This window comes from Tachypleus tridentatus, chromosome 10, assembly GCF_004210375.1.
Source record: "Tachypleus tridentatus isolate NWPU-2018 chromosome 10, ASM421037v1, whole genome shotgun sequence".
Lineage (NCBI taxonomy): Eukaryota > Metazoa > Arthropoda > Merostomata > Xiphosura > Limulidae > Tachypleus > Tachypleus tridentatus.
Genome location: NC_134834.1, coordinates 153,420,140 through 153,442,934, shown reverse-complemented (window position 1 = coordinate 153,442,934; position 22,795 = coordinate 153,420,140). Strand labels below are relative to the sequence as shown.

The 22,795-nt window shown below is 32.9% G+C and overlaps 2 protein-coding genes across 10 annotated transcripts in view; one reads left to right on the top strand and one right to left on the bottom strand.

Annotated features, from left to right (window-relative positions):
* The window catches only part of LOC143230661 (uncharacterized), a 97,770-nt gene that overhangs the window by 36,682 nt on the left and 38,293 nt on the right, over positions 1-22,795 (top strand). The window lies entirely within an intron of this gene.
* LOC143230662 (uncharacterized) lies at positions 1,058-21,731 on the bottom strand. Of its 7 annotated transcripts, XR_013016585.1 has the most exons (6): positions 21,575-21,731; positions 20,921-21,367; positions 19,672-19,715; positions 6,522-6,786; positions 1,625-1,851; positions 1,058-1,352 (listed from the first exon to the last, which is right to left on the bottom strand). XR_013016585.1 is itself a non-coding variant. In XM_076464576.1 (4 exons), the coding sequence occupies exons 2-4, from the start codon at positions 21,229-21,231 to the stop codon at positions 1,150-1,152; spliced, it is 558 nt and encodes a 185-aa protein (XP_076320691.1). In that variant the 5' UTR covers positions 21,232-21,367; positions 21,575-21,731; the 3' UTR covers positions 1,058-1,149. The 7 variants fall into 7 exon arrangements, 4 of the variants coding, with proteins under 4 accessions (XP_076320691.1, XP_076320693.1, XP_076320692.1 ...); XR_013016586.1 differs by lacking the exon at positions 1,625-1,851; XR_013016587.1 differs by lacking the exon at positions 19,672-19,715 and having other exon boundaries at positions 21,575-21,730.

Genomic DNA, 22,795 nt, shown 5'->3' with positions numbered 1-22,795 from the left:
CTGACCGTTCAGTGGGAAGAACAAGATCACACTTGTCCCACATAAGTTTACTTGTTCATGTTGAAGCACAGATCTACACTGTGAGTAACCTTTTCTGAGCCCAATCAGTAGCTTGTAACATTTTAGGCCCCAGAGTTTACTACTGAAACACATGTGATCAAGAGTAATGATTAGTACAATTTATTACCAAGTTTTATTGATGTAATATCTACAGTAGGCTAGTTTCCCCTGTTCTTTATACTTTAGTCTAGTGTACATTTCATGTTGACCTGAAATTTTCAAATGTGAAGTCATTTAGTAAATGTGTATTTAATTTACATAGGCATGTATATTAATTTTGATACAGACCACGCATATAATGTACACAGGTTTGTATTCTAGTTTGGGATATATGCTACATGTGAAATATACATCATTTGCCCATACCATTCATTGGAGTCAGTGCTGAAATTTCAGCTGGATAAACAAAAACAATTTGAGTAAAGTGTTATGCTCAAAGACACAACAGTAGTTATCGTGCCCAAGGTATATCGTATGAGTTTATAGGACACCAGATGACTGGAAATTAAAGAGTTACATAACGGTTACCTGATCTGTAAGTTATACTGACATGTGAAGGTTACATAATTTACAAAAAAAAAATGCCGCCCAAGGGTTAAAGTTCGACACCCTCCCACTTTGAACAGACAGCTTTTCTGCTCATATCAAAAATACTTTGGTTTTGTTAGAGTGTAGTAAGTAATATGCATGCTTTACATATAGAACACTTTGAAAATTGTTAAGGATGAAGTATATCATTTAAAAAATGAAAAACAATCAACTTAACGTAATACACGTCAAAAATAATTTTATATTTAAAATTCACTTCATTAGATGTCAGATCTTATTTGTGGTTCATTTTAGACTAAATATATTTTTGTATTTATCTTTAAAGGACATGATTGGATAGTTCATTCTTTAATACAAACCATTAGATCTTCATATCTATGTGGGTGTGAGAGACCATTCACTTTATGACGTTCTTCATTATATACAATTTTCGTGCACTTTAACTGTATGATGATTTTCACAAACCTTTATTAGGATAAAAATAACACAACAACATTTAAAATACAAAGTGATAAAATGATAAAAATAACACAATAACATTTAAAATACAAAGTGATAATACTTGAAACATGCATTTATCAGAATCATAATAAACAGAAAAGCAATTAAAAGGATTAGAAATTTAAATAACGGTTTATTTTCAAATATATGGAATATCCTGCTTGTATTCTTTAACATTTCGCCTTCACTGTTTCGATCTTCCTTCTCCATTGGTAGTTTCTTTTCCTGAAATTTTCCAGTTCCTGAAATATATATAGATAAACTTAATGATAGTATCACCAAACTTTATGATTTATTCGCCTAAATACTTTTATGAAACGCCGATTTCTAGTATTAAGTCCCCAAAGACATTTGTGTTCCACTGGGGCTGGTACATACGTATATTACAACGGGACGCACAATCAGACCAAACTGAAATCACGAGAATATAATCATTATTGATTTTGATTGTCAGGTTGGCTGAAACACTGCTGGTTCCTAATAGATTTAATATAGGAAGAATTGGTTTTTTTACCTGTGTTGGTCAATTTCCATATGAAGGTCCGCCGTTGGGAATTAGACATCAGCGTATAAACAGTCGAAGTGTTGTTATTTTCATTTAAATCGTATATTTTTACTTTTGTTGAGGCATTTTTTGGAAATATAATATCCTGGGTGTCCTTTGTATGAACATTTGGGAACATGTTAAGTTTTTCTTTCTAGTATTCGAAATATTTCAAATTGAAATCACTCTGCACAAATCTGTTGGTAAGAGGTAATAAGAGTATTGTTGTAGGGTAGACAATATTCATTGCAATAATATGCTATGATACTGCTTTTATATCTAAACAATATTAGTTAACTTATTTTACTAATTTCAAATAAGCGAACAGCAGTAACTTTGAATTTATGTGACTTTAGAAAATAAAACGACCTTAAAATTAGAGATGTAACTATATATATAAGTACACACATATTAAGGTATTTTAAACTTTAACAAACTTTCGCATTTACTGCTTCATTAGGGTTAATATACACAACTGTATGATATTAGAATATTCATTACCTGTAATATTCTATCTCTCGAACAAGTGGTAACGTGCGTCTAACAATGTATAATTTACAATTGTTGTTCTCATATTAGAGTAAAACTTATATAGCAATACTAACATGTGATATTGTTACGTATTATAATTTGAAATAATGGGAAATTTTAATTGAGGAGTTAATTAAATGTTAATAAGTATGAACTTTACGATACTAATGACTCCTAATTTGAGGATGATGGATTTGAATATCTATCTCAAAAACTTGAACTCCCTTTCTGCTGTCGGGGCGTTATTAAGTTACGGTTAATCTCATTATTCGCTGCTAAAAGAGTAGCCCAAGAGTTGACGGTGGGTGGTGATGACTATCTGCCTTCCTTCTTGTCTCACAATGCTAGGCCTGGTATGGCCTAGCGCGTTAGGGCGTGCGCTTCGTAATCTGAGGATCGCGGGTTCGCGCCAAACATGCTCGCCCTCCCAGCCGTGGGGGCGTTATAATGTGACGGTCAATCCCACTATTCGTTGGTAAAAGAGTAGCTCAAGAGTTGGCGGTGGGTGGTTACGACTAGCTGCCTTCCCTCTAGTCTTACACTGGTAAATTAGGGACAATCGACGCAGATAGCTCTCGTGTAGCTTTGGGCAAAATTCAAAAATACAATAAACTTGGTACAAGTACAATAAACAAATATTCAACTTATTGTTATTGTGTAATTAGATATGGTTGGTTTATGTAAAACTGGTTTAACGCTATAATTACTGTCAATAATTAACATCATTTCCTGTAATTATCTATCATTAGATACCATGTAAATTAATAATTGACTAATTATTGCTTTTTAAATTAAATGTTGAATAATTAATTGAATTATTAATGTATACCTAATATCTAAATTGAATTAATTAATATGCAAATATAATTAATCAGGTTAATTATCTGCTCCGTTCCGTTATACCCTAGAGGGGGCTTACGAGTTTAATGTTCCTAGAGTCCTCGGATAATGCATGTTTACTTCTGATTGCAAATGAAATATTGTAAATATTTGAAAATTGAGATGATGATTTGAATTTCTAAATTTGGTGTTGAAGAATGACGTATTCTGCAGGATCTCAAAAATATAAAGGTTGCAACAGATGTTTGCAACAATTATATTGTGACATGAGATAAAAGTACGTAAGTGATCTATAAAGCATGTTTAAAGACTCTCACCCAACAAGACTAGAAGTTTTTAAATTTCCTGAAAGGCGTTATAATCAAGTAAAAGGGGAAAATGACTTTGCCTGTGAGGGGGCTAATATACATAACAAGTTTAACGTGAAAATCCTTAATCGGGATAATTTTGGAAATTGCGAACAAACGTTGGCTACCAACATTTTATATATATTGTCACTATCAGACGGAAATTATAGCTTTTGTAACGTGAAGTGGGAAAATTCGTCGCAATGACGGAACTACGGACTAGAGGTTAGAAATAAAGAATAAACTCGCATATTCCGGAACGTTTTTTGTAATTTTATTTATCATCACGGCTATGCTGAAAATTATTAATTGCACAATATCTTGCTCACTACTATAGTAGTTGTAGTGAAGGTAAGGGAAATGTACAGTGGTTAAATTGGCCTCAAGGACGTTAGGTGTACCTCCTCCTGACATGTTCCTGCTCTTTTAGTTGAAACAAATATAGATCTATACGTTTTTAATCAAGATTTTAATATAAACACTAACTCAATATACAAATAAATGTATGAATATATTAGTTCGTTATAGTGATTTATAACTTATAAACACAAGAATCGGAGCATACTTGATTATAGAAAGAGGTTAAAGCTGGATACAACTAATTTTAGTGAGAAAGTTTTATGAGAACTTTTGATGCTGACCGAACGATTGTAATTTCGAATAACGTAATGTGTCAGCTGATCACAGAAACTGGATGGATTTTGAATTGCTGGCGTTTTTCTCCAGAAATGAGTGGACAGTATTTAAAAGCATGATATTTGTTTTTACTAATTTATTATGTTACTATGTACGTTACTGTTGTACCCCGGAACTTTTCAATTTATTTCATCCAAATATTTTCGAAAGCTGAAAATTTCTACCACCGCCACTTTCTGTTTCGATTGATATTTTTATTAAAGAAGCTTGTCTTTTTTTAACCGATGTAAAATAAAGAAAAAAATCAGTTGTTACACTTGAAAATAAATACAAAATCTGATTGATCTTATCAAATGTTGATTTTTATCATATCATAGGATGTAAACTGATTCGTTTCAACCCACAACATCATCTAAATAAAGTTTTATTATTTAAAATAGAATAAAACAAATATCCTATGGTCGTATTCAATCAGCAGTGCATCAGAGTTTAGGCTTAAATCATCGGATGCCTGTCGGAGGTTCTGTAATATAAAGTAATCGTTTATATTTTCGTTTTGTAACCTGTGGTGGCGTCTCGGTTCCATTCAAAGAGGAATCTGAAGATTGTCAAGTGTAATATAGGATTTTCGGTATGTTTTCTGCCATATAATAATAATGACTTGTATTTGTAAAGGTATCATTTAATAACTAGCGTTTATGAAATATTTATTTCCATTTAAATGTTCTGTGATCAAAATCAGATAGGTTATGTTACTTGGTTATTGTTCTGATTTGTGTTTACTTGTAGTATTAATACTATAACTACTAATATTTCGAAATACATTACGCATAGAATAAGAGAAGTTTCACTTAGTTCTGCTTTTAATTGTCTGAACAGTGAAGAATCCTTTATCCAAAAAATGTTTAAGACTTTTCATTCACATCGTGTAACAATAGATGTATAGGTAAATGCCAAACTATTTTCTTTATTTACATTAAGGTGTACTTCAATTTGTGTTCCTAGCTCAAATATCACAAATCTAACATAAACCTGTTTGCAACGAGTACAAATGAATTTCTAAACGTGCGATTCCCAGTGTTAAAATTGAAAATTTTATTTTGAAGAAGTTATATATACTTAAAAATTAAATATCATTTTCAGTAAACTGTTATACCAAATTGTTCACCATTAGCAAACATTTGTTCAGGATTTTGTTGAGTTTTATAATGGAATTGGCTCTGTAAGGCAGTAAAAATGATGTATGAAAACATGAATAATAATAAAGCTGCAGTAATTGAAATATAAAACTGATAAATTTGGTTTAAGATAACGTGATACAGGGAATGTCTTCATCTTTTCAAAACTTGTAGATGTAATAAAGTTAATGCGAGAATGTTCCTTCTTCAGTATTGAACTTTATGTTCTGTTGTCTTTAATTCAGATATGATAAACAATTTTGTTTGTGTCGTTTATTTTTAAAGGGTACAAAAATATCTATTTACATTTTCTATAAAGAACTGATTTGAAATGATCAATCGTAACTACAATTTTTCATGACAACACAGGAAAACATTAGCTAAGCTCAGAGCTCATTACGATCCCATTAATACCTCATGAGTTTGGTGATAAAAAGAAACCAGTCTAAGAAGTTCCTACACTGCACCACTGTGTGACATAAGTGATGGCACAGATTTTATCGTTTTTTTGTTCAGGAGTCTTCAAGTGTGGAAATGGTAGCATTTTTAAGAACTTACAAGTGAAAGTAAAGAGAAAAGTGACTGTATTACATCAGTCACTATTCAATAAATTGCCACAATGATCATTGAGAATATTTCCAAGTGAGTTAATATTTTATAAAGATGAATACAATAAACATGTTTTGCTCATTTCGTAAATATGTATCTCTGTTGCAATGGAGTTCAAAATCAGAAATCCTAAACAGGAAATATCCTATAGTTATATTTTTTCCGTTGAATCTTAGTGCCTTACAATATTACCATGTACTGTGAATCCCATGGCCGTAGGTGTACTATTCAATTAGAGAAGAGTAGCCCAAATGTTGACGGTGCGTGTTGTTGACTGCATAGTAGTTGCTTTCGCCTTAGTTTTGTAGTTCAAAATCAATGATGGCTATGTTTACAATTTAAAAATTGTATGGGTTTGAGATAAAATTCTAACACGACCAAAAAGTAGTACATTGTGTTGAAATTTTGTCTGATGCTACGCGGAAGTACGTCATCATTATGAACTTTATAACTTCCGGTGCTGAAATAGAACTCCTCAAAGACGCGATTTAAGGTGTCTGGGTTGATCTAAGTATACTACAGCAGAAGTTTATTAAAAAAGTAATAATGTGAAATAAAACCAAACACTGACGTTCGAGTTATTTATGTAACCCTGATGACGTATTTCCGTATAACAGAGACAGACCTTAATCGACCTCATTTGCAAGTGCATCAGTAGCTTCATTTAACCTCACGTTCTATCATGTTTTTTTTTTTATATATAAGATATTTTAACACATAACATACCTCAGTATGTGGTACAAACGACTCGACATGGCTAGGTGGTAAGGGAGCTTGACTCGTAATCTGAGACTTGCGAGTTCGAATCCCCGTCACACCAAGCATGCTTGCCTTTTCAGCTGTGAGGGCGCTATAAAGTGATGATCAATTCAACTACTTGTTTGTAAAAGAGTAGCCCAAGATTTGGCTGCGGGTGGTGACGACTACCTGCTTTCCTTCTGGTCTTAAACTGCTAAATTAGGGACACTCGACGCAGATAGCTCTCGTGTAGCTTTGGGCAAAATTCAAAAATACAATAAACTTGGAACAAGTACAATATCTCTTTCTACAAAGGAAGATTAATGGTTGTTGTTGAGTAATAGCTTTGTATATAAATATGTTGAAACAATAATTAAATAACACAGACGTTAAAATAGTAGTGGTTAAAACAATTAACAACGACTTAGACAAAATAAAACAATACTTCATCATTATCAATAAGTTTTTTCCACAAACCACAGAAAACATTATATGCACACATCTAGACAAAAGGCAAAATCAACAAACAAAAGTAAATATATCTCACGAATCAAAAAATCACAAAACCATATACTGCCACATACCATATATTCCAAACATCAGCATAAAAACAACCAACATTTTGCAAAAACTAGTAACAAAATATGACATTCCAGTTAACACCAAATGTATTCAAAAACCAGGCACAAAAGTAAGGTCTATACTATGTAAAAACTACACTGACAAACACCACACCAACATTATTTATAAAATGCAGTATGATAACTGCCACTTCTATATTGGAGAATCAAGTAGGAAAATGGAAACCAGATTCAAATATAATAAAAAGTCACCTTCACATGTTTTTAAACACTGCAAGTCAAATAAACACAACAAAACCATAGAAAACACCCATTTACTAAATAAAGAAACAAACATAAAATTAAAGAAACCTAACTTACACAACAATTCAAGCCTAAAATAAACCAATAAAAAGGAACACATTTATACTGATATTAATAAATATTATCAAACATTTAGCACGCCCTTTACATTCCTACACTCCATTACACAAGCGCTTCAAACATGTGGTCAGTTATCTCTTTCTTTCTTTGTGAACCTGACAATGACCACTACATAGAGCTTTCTCTATCCATACCAGTAGGTTTTACATATATAAATGGTAAAAACTATTTTGAAATTTGAAGAAAAATAAGCATATGAGAATCTATAAAACTATGGGAAAATATTTACATTTTTAGTGAAATATTTTTTTTACTTTATAAACAATTCTATTTTTTTAAGAGTGGTAAGATAGAAATTAAAAAAAAAAAATGTTCTGGTGTTTGTCCCATTTGAAATTATTTAGATTTTTATCAATTACTTCATATTTTACACTTGAACATTGATGATAAAACTATAGAGAGTTTCAGGTTCGTTTTCTTTTCTTTCCAATCAATACCTTAACCTTTGAATGTACTCCTATATATCAGAATCCCCGGATGTTGACAGATTTATAGAACTGTGTATCCTTTAAGAAAAACATTAACTCTTTACCATAACATTTATATCAGGCTGTGACTGTTATATAATATTAAAATAAATAGATAGAGCTTCCAGGATTCCAAAGGAAAATAAAGATCAAAACATAATAAATAACAGTTTTTACAGGAAAACCATCAAAGCTACTACACTTCTCTTCCCCTACTTAGAATCACTCATCTTCTGTATCAATCTTCATAATGATATTCACTTTTATGGTCATTAACATCTTGTTGTAGTCCTCCAAGTAGGTCTTTCAAGTCTAATGTATGAATGGGGAAAACAAAATATGTGGGTATGGTTCTTACTGACCACATTTTCACATTGCTTCCAGGTCCTTGACAGTGCGAGATATTAAACCATATATCATAAGGATATATGGGAAAAAGTAGAAATTGTGTGAAGAGATGGGGAAAATATCTTAGAAAGAACATAAAAAGAGTCAAAATATTTGAAAAAATGAATTTCAACTCTACTATATAGGAAAAAAAACTCCAATCCTTTGTTAGGGTGAAGTGACTGAGAAATAAAACAGTTCACTTTAACTTTTGACAATGAATCTTACAGAGAAACTTATAGGGGAAACCGGAAGACCTTTTTATACAAACATCTAAAAACACATCAGTTCATTATATTCATATGGCTGACAACCCCAGCAGAACACTTCCTATACAAAAACAGAACCTCAGGAATAGAGAAACAAAACCTATTTAAAGTTTCGATCCTACGGTAAATCAAATATCGAAGAGATAAATATATGGAAGTTATACTCATTTTTCTGAACATTTTCTAAGGACAAAAAAGATTCTTTTTGCAGCAAGAACTGCAGGGTAAACGTGTTCTGATTGTGTTGATACAACAGTAACTTTTTATCTATTAAATATGGTACCACTTATTGAAAAAATGATTTTTTTAAAACTTCATTTCTTAAAACAATATTTATAAATTATATTAATAAAAAAGATATAATGAAATGGTCAGGTTTAGTTCCAGTGAAAGTTGGGTTCTTGTTATACAAAGAGTATTTAATATTCTTTTCTATGACAAACAAGGGCTTGTTGTTTGTATCGTAACTATTTTTATAATTACCTCAATTTAGAATGCCAAAGTGGAAATTTTTTTAGATTTTTTGTTTGTAGTGCCATTTTATAGATAGAGATGCAGTGTACTTATTGTTTCGGTCACATAGACACAGATATGCAAGCCCTGTCCTTTACGTTATAGTAAGGCTAGAAAATATTATATAATGCTGTAATTGTTAATACATAGCGTGTACAATGCTGTTTTATTATTAATTGGGCTTTTAGTGCGTTATTTTAGTAAATTTTGGATAATTATATCTGTAATATAACAGAACTGAGATTTGCGGAGAAGAAATCCAAGTGTGAGTGGAGGAAATGAATCTTGAGTGACATGTTGCACTTCATTGTTTTGTATGCTTTGAGAAGTTTGTCTACCAGCTGAGGCTCTGTAATTGCCAAGAAAATTGTCAACAACGTCTTTGAAGGCTTTCCAGGCAATCTTTTCCGGCCCAACCATCAGATCTTCGAACCGCTTGTCACTCATAACATGTCTGATCTAAGAGCTAACAAAAATGCCCTCTTTGATCTTGGCCTCAGTTATTCTTGGGAACATCTGTCTTAAATAACGAAAACCTTCACCTTCTTTGTTCATTGCTTTCACAAAATTCTTCATAAGTCCCAGTTTTATGTGAAGAGGAGGCAAAAAAATCTTTGCCGGATAGACAAGCGGTTCATGTGCCACATGTTTCTGTCCTGGAACTAACTTTTTACAGAGTGGCCAGCTCTGTCTAGAATAATGTGACTCTTTGACACGACTGTCCCATTTACAGATGAAACAACAGTACATTGTGTAGCCGAGCTGCAGTCCCAGTAACAGAGCAATGACTTTCAGATCTCCACAGATATTCCAGTTGTACTTGCTGTACTGGATGTGGTTCAGCAACATTTCCATGTTCTTGTAGGTTTCTTTCATATGTAGATTTTAAGAAAGTAAATGGAGTAACAGTCAAAGACACTTATACATTATCTAGTATCCAAAAGACACTAAATAGGTTAAGTAATAGTAACTACTTTTTATCTATTGATTTACAAAGTGGATATTAGCAGGTAGAAACAGAAGAGGAAGATTAAGTTAAAACTGCTTTTGTGTTGCCTTCAGGAGAGTATCAGTTTATTAGAATATCCTTTGGTTTATATAGTATTCCTTCAACATTCAAAAGATTAATGGATTTTCTGTTATCATGGTTGCAAGATTCAGAATCCTTTTGCTACTCAGATGATATTATAGTGTTCACTGCAAGTTCTGAAGAACACTTAGAATGGTTAAGGTATGTATTTGATAGATTCCAAGAAGCAAACTTGTAGATAAAGCCAAGTAAATGTCAGTTTTTGAAAAATAGTAGAATATCTAGGTCATTTGGTAGCTGCAGATGGTTTAAAACCTTGTCCTAAAAGTGAAGAGGTTTGTAAGAATTATCAAGTGCAAAAAACAGTAAGAGATATTCATGCACTTCTAGTATTTGACAGAAAGTTCATACTACATTTTGCATTGTTGGCAAAACCCTTAACTGAGGTAATCAAGAAAAAAACATGCCTTTTTAATTAATAGCTATGTATATTTTAGGTCTGTTTCACACATCATATGCAGAAAACAAATATATGTCATTAGTTGCAAATTACTCAACTAGATTTTCAGAAGCATTATGCTTGCTTGATCGAAAAGAAGAAATGATCACTAAGGCATCTGTAAATAAGATAGTAGTTAGGCATAGTATACCCCAATATTTACTAACAGATAAAGGTGTAACTTCATTTCTAAGTTATTGTAGGACATTTGTAACTTGCTTTTTATCCAACTGCTAATGGGTTAGTGGAAAGATTCAACAGAAATTTATTACATATGATCTCTCAATACTGTGAAAAACATCAGAAAACGTGGGATGAGCAGGTTTCTTTACCTTCATTAGTATACAGAACAGATGAAAATAAGTTTACTCAAGAAAGACCATTCTTTCCATTACATTAACTCCTAGGAAAGTGAATTATGCATTACATTATGATTACAAGGCAGAACTATTACAGTGGATGTTGATTTGTTTGTTTTTTTAATTTCACACAAAGCCACACGAGGGTTATCTGCACTAGCTATCCCTAATTTATCAATTTAAGACTAGAGAGAAGGCAGCTATTCATCACCACCCACCACCAACTCTTAGGCTACTCTTTTATCATTGAATAGTGAGATTGACCATCACATTATAATGCCCCTATGGCTGAAAGGGCAAGCATGTTTGGTGTGACGGGGATTCGAACCCACGACCCTCAGATTATGAGTCGAGTGATTTAACCACCTGTCCATGCCAAACCTACAGTTAATGCAGTTAGCATTCGACTTAGTTAACGAACATTTAACAAAAGCCACTGAGCACACAGAGAAACAAACAAATAAGAACACTAAAACTAATGACATAAAACCAGGGGATTAGGTATTGTTATATACCCCTATTAAGAAAGAAAACACTAAACTTGAAAATTATGAAAAGGTCCTTTAAAAGTTCTTAAACAAATGATTCAACAGATTTAAAATCTTATGGGAAGAGTACACAGTTGATATATGTTAATACATTAAAGAATGTAAAAAGATATAAACCTTACTAGTATGAACGTACGACTGATGAAACCTAGGCAGATGATCAAGATGAGAATCTAGAAATAAAAACTGAAGATTCAAGTGAGCTTGATTTATCTTGTGATGAGGAAGAAATAACTAAGGCAGCTAGAAATCCCAGAGTTAGAGGATGCTAATAACATATCATGTGATGAAGTTATCATCACAGATGACTCAACTAGTACTGTTGATAATGATGTTAGTGTTTCAGTACTTGAAGATAATGTTTCAGGTACCCCAGTGATGACACAAGGTGATACAATTACCCACGACTACAACTTTAGACCATGTGGTCCTGTACGAAGTCAGCGAGAAATGATTCCTACACCTACAGAGAAATGAGCAATTATACATAGACCTAAACATGATGATGTAGTTAGTGTTAACTCAAATATGTGAAAAGATAGTGTATGAGACAATTATTTTTATGCATATGAATAGTAGACATATCTAAAGGTTTTCCAAGATCATTGTGCTATTGATGTTCAGAAATATTGCTGGAAAAAATGTAAGTATTGTTCTGCTAGAGAATAAGATGGGTATGATTTTTCTTGAAGGAAACTATATTATCAGGAGACAAATGGATGGTTGTCAAAGATATACCATTCCCACAGAATGTTCAACTGTTAATTCGGTTATGACAGGAACTAGTAGCATTTGAAATTTCATTCAACGTAAATACTTGACAGAGGTTTGGAAAATATGATATCATATGATAAGTCAGAGAACAGCTATATTATGTTTAGCAAAAACCTTACAGGAAGGACTGATTAAAAATTATAAGACATTAGTTGGATGATATCTTGTTGAGATAGAGGATCTGTTACCAGAGTTGAAATATATAAATTATAGTGTTTTGATTTCTAATCAGACTCAATAAAAAACACGGTTTAATAACTACAGGCAAAAGTGCTTTGTTTGGAACCATAACCAAAGACAATTTATATAAATTAAACAAGAAAATAGAACATCAGAAACAGATATTTAGAGAATTGATTAATTTAATAGGTGAATAGGCAATATAATGAATTCAATAAATCAGGCATCTGAGTTACATGACCAAGATACTAGGAAAATATCTACAGCACTAGAAAACATTACTAATGCTTTGAAATTTACCAGGGTAAGACAGACTAAGCCTTATAAGGCAGGAACTGAAATGTTAGTTTTCAATTCTACGATTCAGAATAATTTACAATAGTTATCAGTTGCAGAAACAAATAAGAGGATGAAGTTAGCTAATTAGTACAAGCTTTATATGCAGCTGCAGATAGGAAGTAGAATTTATACTTTATACTCCCAAGTAAATTAGAGAAAATATTAAACAAAATTGAAAGAAGGTTACTTACACACTTACAGTTTGTAATTCCTACACACAGTAAAGATATTCACATCACTGGGGCTGATGTAAAAACAGCAGCACACTAAGAATGTTTATAGACGTGTCTTTGAAAGCATCCAAGAAAATGTTTAAATTGTACAGGATCATTCCCTTACCCATAAAATATTAAACCACTAGTTAGCTAATATATAGAAAATGAAAACCCTTACATTTCTGTTTCAAATGACTGGAATACTTATTTAGAAATAACATAGCAAAATATGTTGAAATGTATAAAAGGTCCTATTGAAGTATGTAACCCTAATTCCGGAATCTATTCAGTTCCCATGACTTGTGATTATGCTTGCAGAAATTAAGGTTAGTATACCCGAGTTATGTAAAAAGAGAGTAATTATCTCTAGGCCATTTTATTTCTATAAAACAAAGACCCCAAGAACATAGTTTTTTAATGTAAAAGATAAACTTACCCTAAATCTAAAGTGGTATACCCTAAATCAACCATAGATCAATTTGATTACCAGACTAATGTAGAGTTATGTAAAAAGAGAGTAATTATCTCTAGGCCATTTTATTTCTATAAAACAAAGACCCCAAGAACATAGTTTTTTAATGTAAAAGATAAACTTACCCTAAATCTAAAGTGGTATACCCTAAATCAACCATAGATCAATTTGATTACCAGACTAAAGCAGTTAAATAAAGGAATAATGGATACTTTAGATTGGCTAGAAATTGTTCCATTCATGACCAAAGGATTACATTACCATCTAGTTTTAAAAGTAAAACTAAGTATGCAGGAATCCTGTTAAATATAAAAATACCCAACTGGAAAGAACTGTTAACTATTAAAGAAACACAGAGTATAAATATAGGTTCAGACCTTAAAGAACTGACAGGCATTTTAGAGATCTCAAACTTACCCACTACAAAAATAGGTTTAAGTATTTTGACAGCATGTAGACCATTTGAGAGCCACAGCAGAAAAAATTAGGTTAAATAAGTGTGTCTGATTTAATGATGATAACATTATGTTTGGTAGTGGCACTAGTAAGTATAGTGTTATACACTGCTGGCCAAAATCTTAAGGCCAATGAACATAAAGAAAAAATATGCATTTTGCATTTTTAGACTCAACCATTTATTTGAGTAGAGCTTCAAAAGTTGAAAATAAGAAAATGGAAAATAAAAATAAAAACTTTTTTAGCATATAATAGGGAAAATGTGAACACTATGAAATTAGCCAAAATACCAGCTGGGCAAAGTTTAAGACCATACAAAAAGAAGTCCTAAACAGGTTAGGAAATGCACAACAAGAGGTCTCAGTAGTGAGTTGCACAGCTGTTATTGCGAATAACTGCAAACATTCGCTTTGGCATGGTCGATATAAGCGTTTGCAGAAGGCTGGCTGGAATGTTTTTCCAAGTGATGAAGATGGCTTCACGAAGATCGTCCACTGTTTAGAATTGACATCCATTTCTATAGACTTCCCTTGCTATCCACCCCCAAACATTTTCAATGGGGTTCAGTTCGGGTGAACACGCTGGATGGTCCGAAAGAATCACGTTATTCACCATGAAAAAGTTCTTTATCCTGCAGGCATTATGGATTGTAGCATTGTCCTGCTGAAATATCCAGTCATTTTCACATTGACGAGGCCCTTCAGTCAATAAGGATGCTCTCTCCAATATGCTAATGTAACCAGCTGCTGTTAGAGGCCCTGTATAACCTGAAGCTACACTGTAACATGGAAGGACAAAGCACACCAGATCATGATGGAACCTTCTCCACTGTTTCATGTAGAAAATGTTTCCAGTGGGATATCCTTATCATGCCAGTAACATTGGAAGCCATCTGGACCATCCAGGTTAGATTTTTTCTCATCAAAACAAAACCTTCTTCCTCTTTTCTACGTGCCATGTTTGGTGCTTCTCAACAGAGTTTAACCGAGCTGTTTCGTGATGTGAAAGGAGGCGTGGCCTTTGAAGACGTTTGCAGTTTTTAAAACCTCTCTTGTAGATGCCATTTTATTGTTCTTGAGCTGCATTCTGCATCTGTAAGAGCCTCAACCTGGTTTGACGATCAGCTGGTGTCTTGCCGGACAACCCATCAAATCCTCCTGCTTAAAGCCGGTGAAATTGTCTTGAGCCGACCACTTGAAATTCTCGTTCCATGTCCCTCAGATAATTCTTTCACACTTACAGCTAGAATTCCACACTGAGAAGGTGGAGGGGCCAGTCAAAGCATGGTAGATGTCTAAAACTCATGTCCCACTCATTATATAAACTCTGGACTGGAGAAGTGCAGAAAGCCCCAGATGGTGAACAGTATCCAACACCTTCAAAGACTAGGTTCTTGAAGAGCCATAAGATGAGAGACCTATACTCCACTTTCAATAGATTGATGGCTTTACAGATCTTTAACAATGAACATTTATCCACTTCCTAAATGGTGGTAGAGAGGACATGGAGGATGTTCAGTGCTCTTGTACATCTGACTTGTAGCTGCTTGATGTGTAGTATAAAGGTTAGCTGACAGTCAAAGATAAGCCCCAAGCACTTTGTCTCAGGAACCACAACTTCACTAACAGGGAGTTCAGGATGAAGATAAGTATTCAGTTGAGGACAAAAGTGCATGCAAACGGTTTTAGACAGAGAGAAGTTGAAACTGTTTGCTGTGGTCCACTTCAGTAAACAATTGAGGGCAGTTTATAGTTGCTGCTCAATAAATTTCGTATTTGATGACTAACGAGATGTGGACATTCCTAACACTAAGAGGGAGTTCTTCAGTCATTGCATTAACCTTTATACTGAAAAATGTGAGATTCAAATACAACCCTGAGGGACCCCAAGTTCCTGTAGGAAAGAACAGGAAGATGTGGAATGCACACAAACTTGGAATCACCTGCCCATTAAAAATTAAAAAAAAACTAAACAAATGGCCACGTCACCCGCATAAGGGGAGGTCTCACACATAGTATCATAAGCCTTCTCAAGGTAAAAAATATTGATACAAGATGTTGTTTGAGAAAGAACTCTCTGATCAACGTTTCAAATTGAATCAGTTTGTCCATGATAGGGTGCCGTTGGCAGAACCCACACTGGGTGGGCAAGAGGAAGTTGTCTGATTCAAAAACCAAAGAAGATGAGCATTAACCATCCTATCAGAGGTCTTACAGAGACAGCTTGTCAAAGCAATTGAATGGTAGTTTGAAAGGTAGGACAATAGCCTGGTACCATGAATTAGAAAAAATATTCTCCTGCCAAATGTTGTTAAAAATAAAATAAAAAATAGCAAGAGAAGCAGGAAATAATGATAGAGCATCTCGTAATGTATATCATCAGGTCAGACCAACGAAAAGCCAGTTTCAGTTCCACCAGTGTTAAGGGATGATTATAGTTATAGAGACGATCAGTTAGAAAGAAAAGATGTGATGACTCTGCCAAGTATTGATGACTAAGAAGATGAAAGATGAAGCAAAAGTGCTAAATACCTGGTAAACGCTATCAGTGAGAGTATGAGCAATGCTCCAGGTATCAGCTATTTCCTTGCCATCAGAGAGCAAGGGGGAGAGGATTATACTGCCCACTGACCTTTGGAATGTTGTCCCATATGAATTTGGAACTGGGGTAGAAGAATTGCTGATTGTGAATTTAATCCAAGGTTCCTTCTGGCTTTGATATTTCATTTGCCGAGATGTGCACAGATCTGCTGGAAAGCGATGAAGTTTAAAAGTGTGGGATATCTTTCATAGGTATCCCAGACCCATTTTTGAGCTTTCCCATGCCATATGGCAAGCAGAATTCCACCAGAGATGAGGATATAGTGGAAAATGTGTCAAGGTTTTAGAAATACACTGAGCAGCTGCATGTATAATACAGTCAGTCACTGCTGCCACAGAATCATCTATTGATGGCTTATAGACAATGACAGGATCAAGTTTCATTAGTGCAGTGAAAGAGGGCCGCCAGTTGACTTGATCCAGCTTCCACCAAGGCCCATGGGTCGGGTGGCATCAACCAGGAACAGTTTCTCTCAAAATTATAGGAAAATGATCACTGCCTCATAAGTTATTGTCAACCCTCCATTAAAAGTGGAAGAATTGTGAAGGGGGGCAAACTGAAAGATCAACAGGAGTATTGAAAAGAGAAAGGTTGTGATCTAAAAGCATATGCTCTACAGAGCAATCTCTCCCATCAATATCAGCACTTCCCCAGAGAGGATTATGTCCATTAACATCCCCCAGTAGTAAAAAGGGAGACAGCAACTGTTCAAAAGGAGAACAAACAGTGATGATATGACCCAATGAAACATTTAAGGCTACGGCCTCCAAGGGTGTATCGACTAGTAAAGACAGGGCAGGTACACGTTGATCAACCAAAAGTGTCACTCCTTCATCACACAACCAGTCATTTCTGCACAAAGAAAACTGCCGAAAGGTGAATGTATCAGCAAGTTTCAGAAATGTTTCCTGTAAAGAAAGACATACAGGATGGTAAGAAGCAATCAGTGCTTTGTTGTCATCCAGATTAGAACATAAACCTCGACAGTTCAACTATATCAAAGTGGCCATTATTATTTATATGCAGGCAAATTGGGTGACAAGCCCATATGTTTTCAACCATATATTTTTTATTTATTTGAGGGAGGTCTATCGACCTCCATGGATCCTGCCCTGGGTTGATTGGGCAGGTTTCTGTAATTGGAAAAATTTTCCATCAACTGAGGGTGTGAAAGAATGATCATTTTGCAAAATATGGACTTGATTTTCCTCCATAACAGAAATAATAACCTGATAACTCATGCTGTAAATCAGATTGCCAAAATTTGTTCTTTTGTTGTTGTTTTTAATGAAAATTAACTATGTAAAAATCATAGCACTGGTAAACCCATTAGTAATGCTTTGTTGAGAAAAAGTGATAAACATTATCTGAATGAAGTTCTTATATACAGTACCAGGATAGAGGATGCATTCATACAGGTAAAAAGTGTCACAAAACAAATATCACCAAAGGCAATTAAGTGGAATATAAAAGATCAGAGCAAGCAAAAAAAAATCAGACCAATGTTTAAATGGACAAAGAAAAAACCATAGCTGATAGTGTTTTACTGCTTTTAATTTTCATCTTAATTAATTTTCTAACATTTTTTATTTTCTTCTATTTATATTTGCTATTGTTTAATCATTTACTTTTAACTATTTTTCTTTTTTAAAACCATTTTTATAGTCTTTCTCCCCTAGTAATTGCTAAATTTCTCATTTACATTTGCAGTCCTGTTCCTTTTTGTACATTAGAAATTGTTCGCTGTGCAATATACACAAATAAAGCCACTCTAGAGAGTCCCATGTAGTAATGATGATATGCCATAAATACTAAGATCACTGAAAATCACTACTTTTCGCATCTTAAACTTCTTGCTCGTTACCACTTCACTCCCAAAGACACAGCTATCTTCCAACAATTTCTTAATTTGTGTTTATTGAGTAAGGTATGTTTATTAGCAAAGAATGTAACCCCATATAATGGAGAAGATGAAAAGTAACCATGTAACAGGTTACCAAGTCATTACAGGTTTCTTGTACCAAAGACACTTTGCTGATATATATTTTTTCAAAAGTTTCCGAGTGTCGCAATATTAACTCAGCAAGTGAAAAATGATCACAAGAAAAAAGGAAGAATTTAATTAAAATGTTATCAGATATTCTGATTACATCTTACAGCAACCACATTAAAATTGTATCAAAATATTCCAGTTTAAACAGAATGTTTCGCATCATCAATATATTCTTCCAGAACTGTATGGGGTGTCACTAAAATTACAAAAAGAATTATTGGGAGGCTGAGCTTCTTTACAAATAGATAAAATTTGCATATATTAATAGAAATGCATGACAATATGAAAATAATCTTTGTAATATAAAAGTTTCATATAATGTTCAATTGCTGAACTCATGTACAGGGAAATGAACCTACCAATAAAATTGTTTTACTAGAAATTCATTTTAGATGTTTTTCTTCAACCACTATAAATAACACAGCTACAACTACAATGATACCAATGTACATATCAAATAAAAAATTATGTTATTTTCAAAATCCCCATTATCTGTAGAAACTTATTCAAGTTTCACACTATTTCATCCAGTTGTTTTGTTTTGAAATACAATTAAACAAACCATACAACAAGCACATTAAACTAAAGTACCCCGACATAAAAAGAGTTAAAACAGGTTAAGCTTTATAAAGCATTGTGACATTTAAAGGTTTGTTGAGAAGAGAAATACAACATATACATACAAAGTCTAAATTTTTAAATACCTCTTCACCTGGGAATTCAGCATGTTCTACCACAGTATACTAATCAAATCTCACTATCGAAATGTTACAATTCAAAATAGTTAGCACAGCCTAACAGGATAAATAGTACTTACCCAAATTTTCCCTTATCTAAATATCACATTCTCCAAAAAATGATTACTCACATTTCTATTTATTAACACTTTTGTTTTCATTATCTAAAGAATAGTTTAAATTTTTCAGAATATTCTGATAATCAAATCATTAAATGATAATAATACATAAATACCTTTGCTAATATTGAGACCAAACTGGACCCTGTGTTTATTCCACCTATTTCATAATATTTTTAAAAAATTTATGATTCTATCATTCTTACTTCATATAACTTACAAAATATTTCATTGAGTGAACAGCTAAAACTACTTTCATTATTATAAATCAAGTTTACACAACTTAAAATTTTCTTTTAGTGTTCCTTACATGTAAATTCCTTTAAACCACTGCTCAAAAACATTTGTTGTTTAAAGTTATAACAGCCAGTTTCACATAGAATAAATCTTATCAGACAATTTAGTTTGTACATTATTGGCAATCCATACAAAATTCCAGCATGTAAAACAGTTTGTCACATTTCCATCTGTAATTACCTTTTTATAACTTTCACTTCCTTTAAGTGGAAGAAATATCTACTCAGTTTATTTTCTCTAGATTTACTAAGACATTCTTCTACAATCCAAAAACTAAAAAATAATTTATTATTTCAGGAACCTTGTTATTGTAATCTATTCTGTTCAAGATAACTTCATTCTCTTCATCAGGCTTAGTATTAAAAATATCCTTGTTTTTACTTAGTTCACTTAATGTTCACATTCCATGTTTTACAGTTAAAATTATGCACATGCAAACCATTCAAACCTGAACTATTTGTAAATAATAACACACTTTACTTGCATTATTTGTATTAGTTAGGAATATCACTGTTGATTCAGTGTTCAATCCCTTGCATATCACACAACCTTATTTTTATTTGTGTTGTTTTAACCTTCCAAACATCGAAGTGGAACTGCCCATTTGTGTACTTTCTAAAATTTTATGTATTTACTAATTCTACTTGCATTGTACAAGAATGTATAGCTTTCCATCTCATGATATCAACAAATTATGTTTATATTTTATAATATTAATATTATTAAATATTTTAATTTTATACCCCTAAATATAACTGTAAATGTTTATTTCATCACTACTAACAAATCATACTCAGTTATAACAGTAATATTCATTTCACTTTGTATTCCCTTCAACGTAAATCAACAATTTAATGTTGCTCAAGTTAGATTTTCAGACACAACAAACTCAATCATTTTAAAACACTTCAAACTGTCACGTCCAACTGCATGTTTAATTATGAAAGTATCAACTGCATCAGTTAGTATTATGTATTACTTTCATTTAAACAAATAAATTCGCCTGTACCTGTTAGTTTAGTACATATTAAATGCTTAATTCCTGCAAATAGGAAACAAAACACTTACTGGCATTCACTCATAATTTCGTCTTGAGTCCTAACTTGAACTGGGGCTAGCTTCTCAACATTCTCCTCATAGTTGTAAAAACAATTCGTTATTTTCTCGTCAAAGGTGTTAACAAGGTCTTCAAGGGAGTTCGAAAAAGTATCATTAAAATTATCCACAAAAGAATTGTCAATAGCTGCAGTAGTTTGCTCTGTGTCCCTATTAGAATTTTCAAAGTCTTCAGAGTTTTGGAAATCACTAAATTCTGACCATTCTTCCGTCTTCGCAAGCGTAGCTTCTATCTTGGGCTCCGCCATCTTGAAATTCCTCATACTATATGGAGAAACGTCTCTAAAAACGTAATTTCTGCGACCGTTGGGCGATAGATGTATTTTCTAATCACTCTATACAATGTGAAACTTTATTCTCGCAGATCACAGTTGTGTCTCAGTTCATCACCTCGTAGATCTAAAATTCAAATAAAACACGAACATGTTTACGAAATTACTTTTTTCTCAAATAATGAAATACCAAATTCTAATGTAGGTAGCGGTTCACTAACTATAGGATGCGCTAGCTGTGTTTATTTTTTTTCCTTTTAAAGAAACTTTGGTGGTTTTAAAATAAATAATCCGGAAAAATAACACAGATGAATAACAAAAACATCACAAATACCTTTAGTTTATCTTGCCAGTTAATGTCCTTAAGCAACCGTAACACATCACACACGTGTTGTTTCTCCGCCTCTAATGTGGAAGCGCAGACGCAATGTGTTTTGTTGTTGGTTTTTTTTATTTGCTGGACACAACAAACACCGTGTTTCTCCGAAAATAAGACAGGGCTTATATAAATTTTCACTCCAAAACATGACACTAGGGCATATTTTCGGGGGATGTCTTATTTTGATATATTAAAAAAATTAAGTTACAAAGTAAAACTATCAAACTAACCATTTAAAATAAACTATTATTAAACTATTAAACTAACTGATTAATACTTAAACAAACTAATTAATAAATTATTATTTTTCATTTCTTTCCTCTTCCTGCCACTCTTAACTAGGGCTTATTTTAAGGGTAGGGCTTATATTAAAACTATCCCCAAAAATCACACTAGGTCTTATTTTATGGGTAGGTCTTATTATCGGAGAAACACGGTAGTCGATGAGGCTTTGCCATAAGGAAAACACACATAGTTTAAGGAATCTCAGTAATAGTGGTCACTATGACAATGTTTCAGAACCACTAATAAGTGTTATATTAGAATCCGTGAGAGTTTGAAGACATTTACAACGTAACTAAAAATGCATCTAAACAGAACTAGATTTTCTTTCGAGCAACTGACCAATACCAAACTTTATGCATAATTGACAGGTTTCATGAAATATAAACAATGAAATCTAATAGAAATGTTATAAATGTATTAGTCAATCGTCAGTCTTCAGTATTACTCTTATCAGCTGGCTAAAAGCTCATATTAAAAAAAATCACTACTTTAGATTAGGTTCTACAAGTTACAGGCAAACACAACTGGTATCACAATAGTAAGTCAGGAAATATGTTTGTTTGTTTTGGAATTTCGCACAAATAACTCTAATTCATTTAATAACTTAGGTTCTACAAGTTACAGGCAAACACAACTGGTATCACAATAGTAAGTCAGGAAATATGTTTGTTTGTTTTGAAGGTACATGTGCAGTCACGTGATAACTCTAATTCATTATAGCGGCTAAATATTTTCAACGTTCTGTTGTGGACATCTCTCAAGTATTTTGGTAGAGTTTTACTAGGAACTCCTTTTACAATGAATCTTTCTTTAAAGTTCTTCATGTTGGCAGAAAATATTTTATTATGTTTTTGAGTAAAACTAGTATTATATTGATCATGAGAAATTTAT

What these genes read in the sequence shown, in the direction of transcription:
- LOC143230662 (XM_076464576.1), bottom strand. Translation starts at nt 21,231, where the DNA reads ATGAGGAATTTCAAGATGGCGGAGCCCAAGATAGAAGCTACGCTTGCG. An exon ending in GAAATTATGAGTGAATGCCA is followed by an intron (nt 19,716 to 20,920) that starts GTAAGTGTTTTG and finishes ATTATGAAATAG; the next exon opens with GTGGAATAAACACAGGGTCC. An exon ending in TGGTCTCAATATTAGCAAAG is followed by an intron (nt 1,353 to 19,671) that starts GTATTTATGTAT and finishes TATATATTTCAG; the next exon opens with GAACTGGAAAATTTCAGGAA.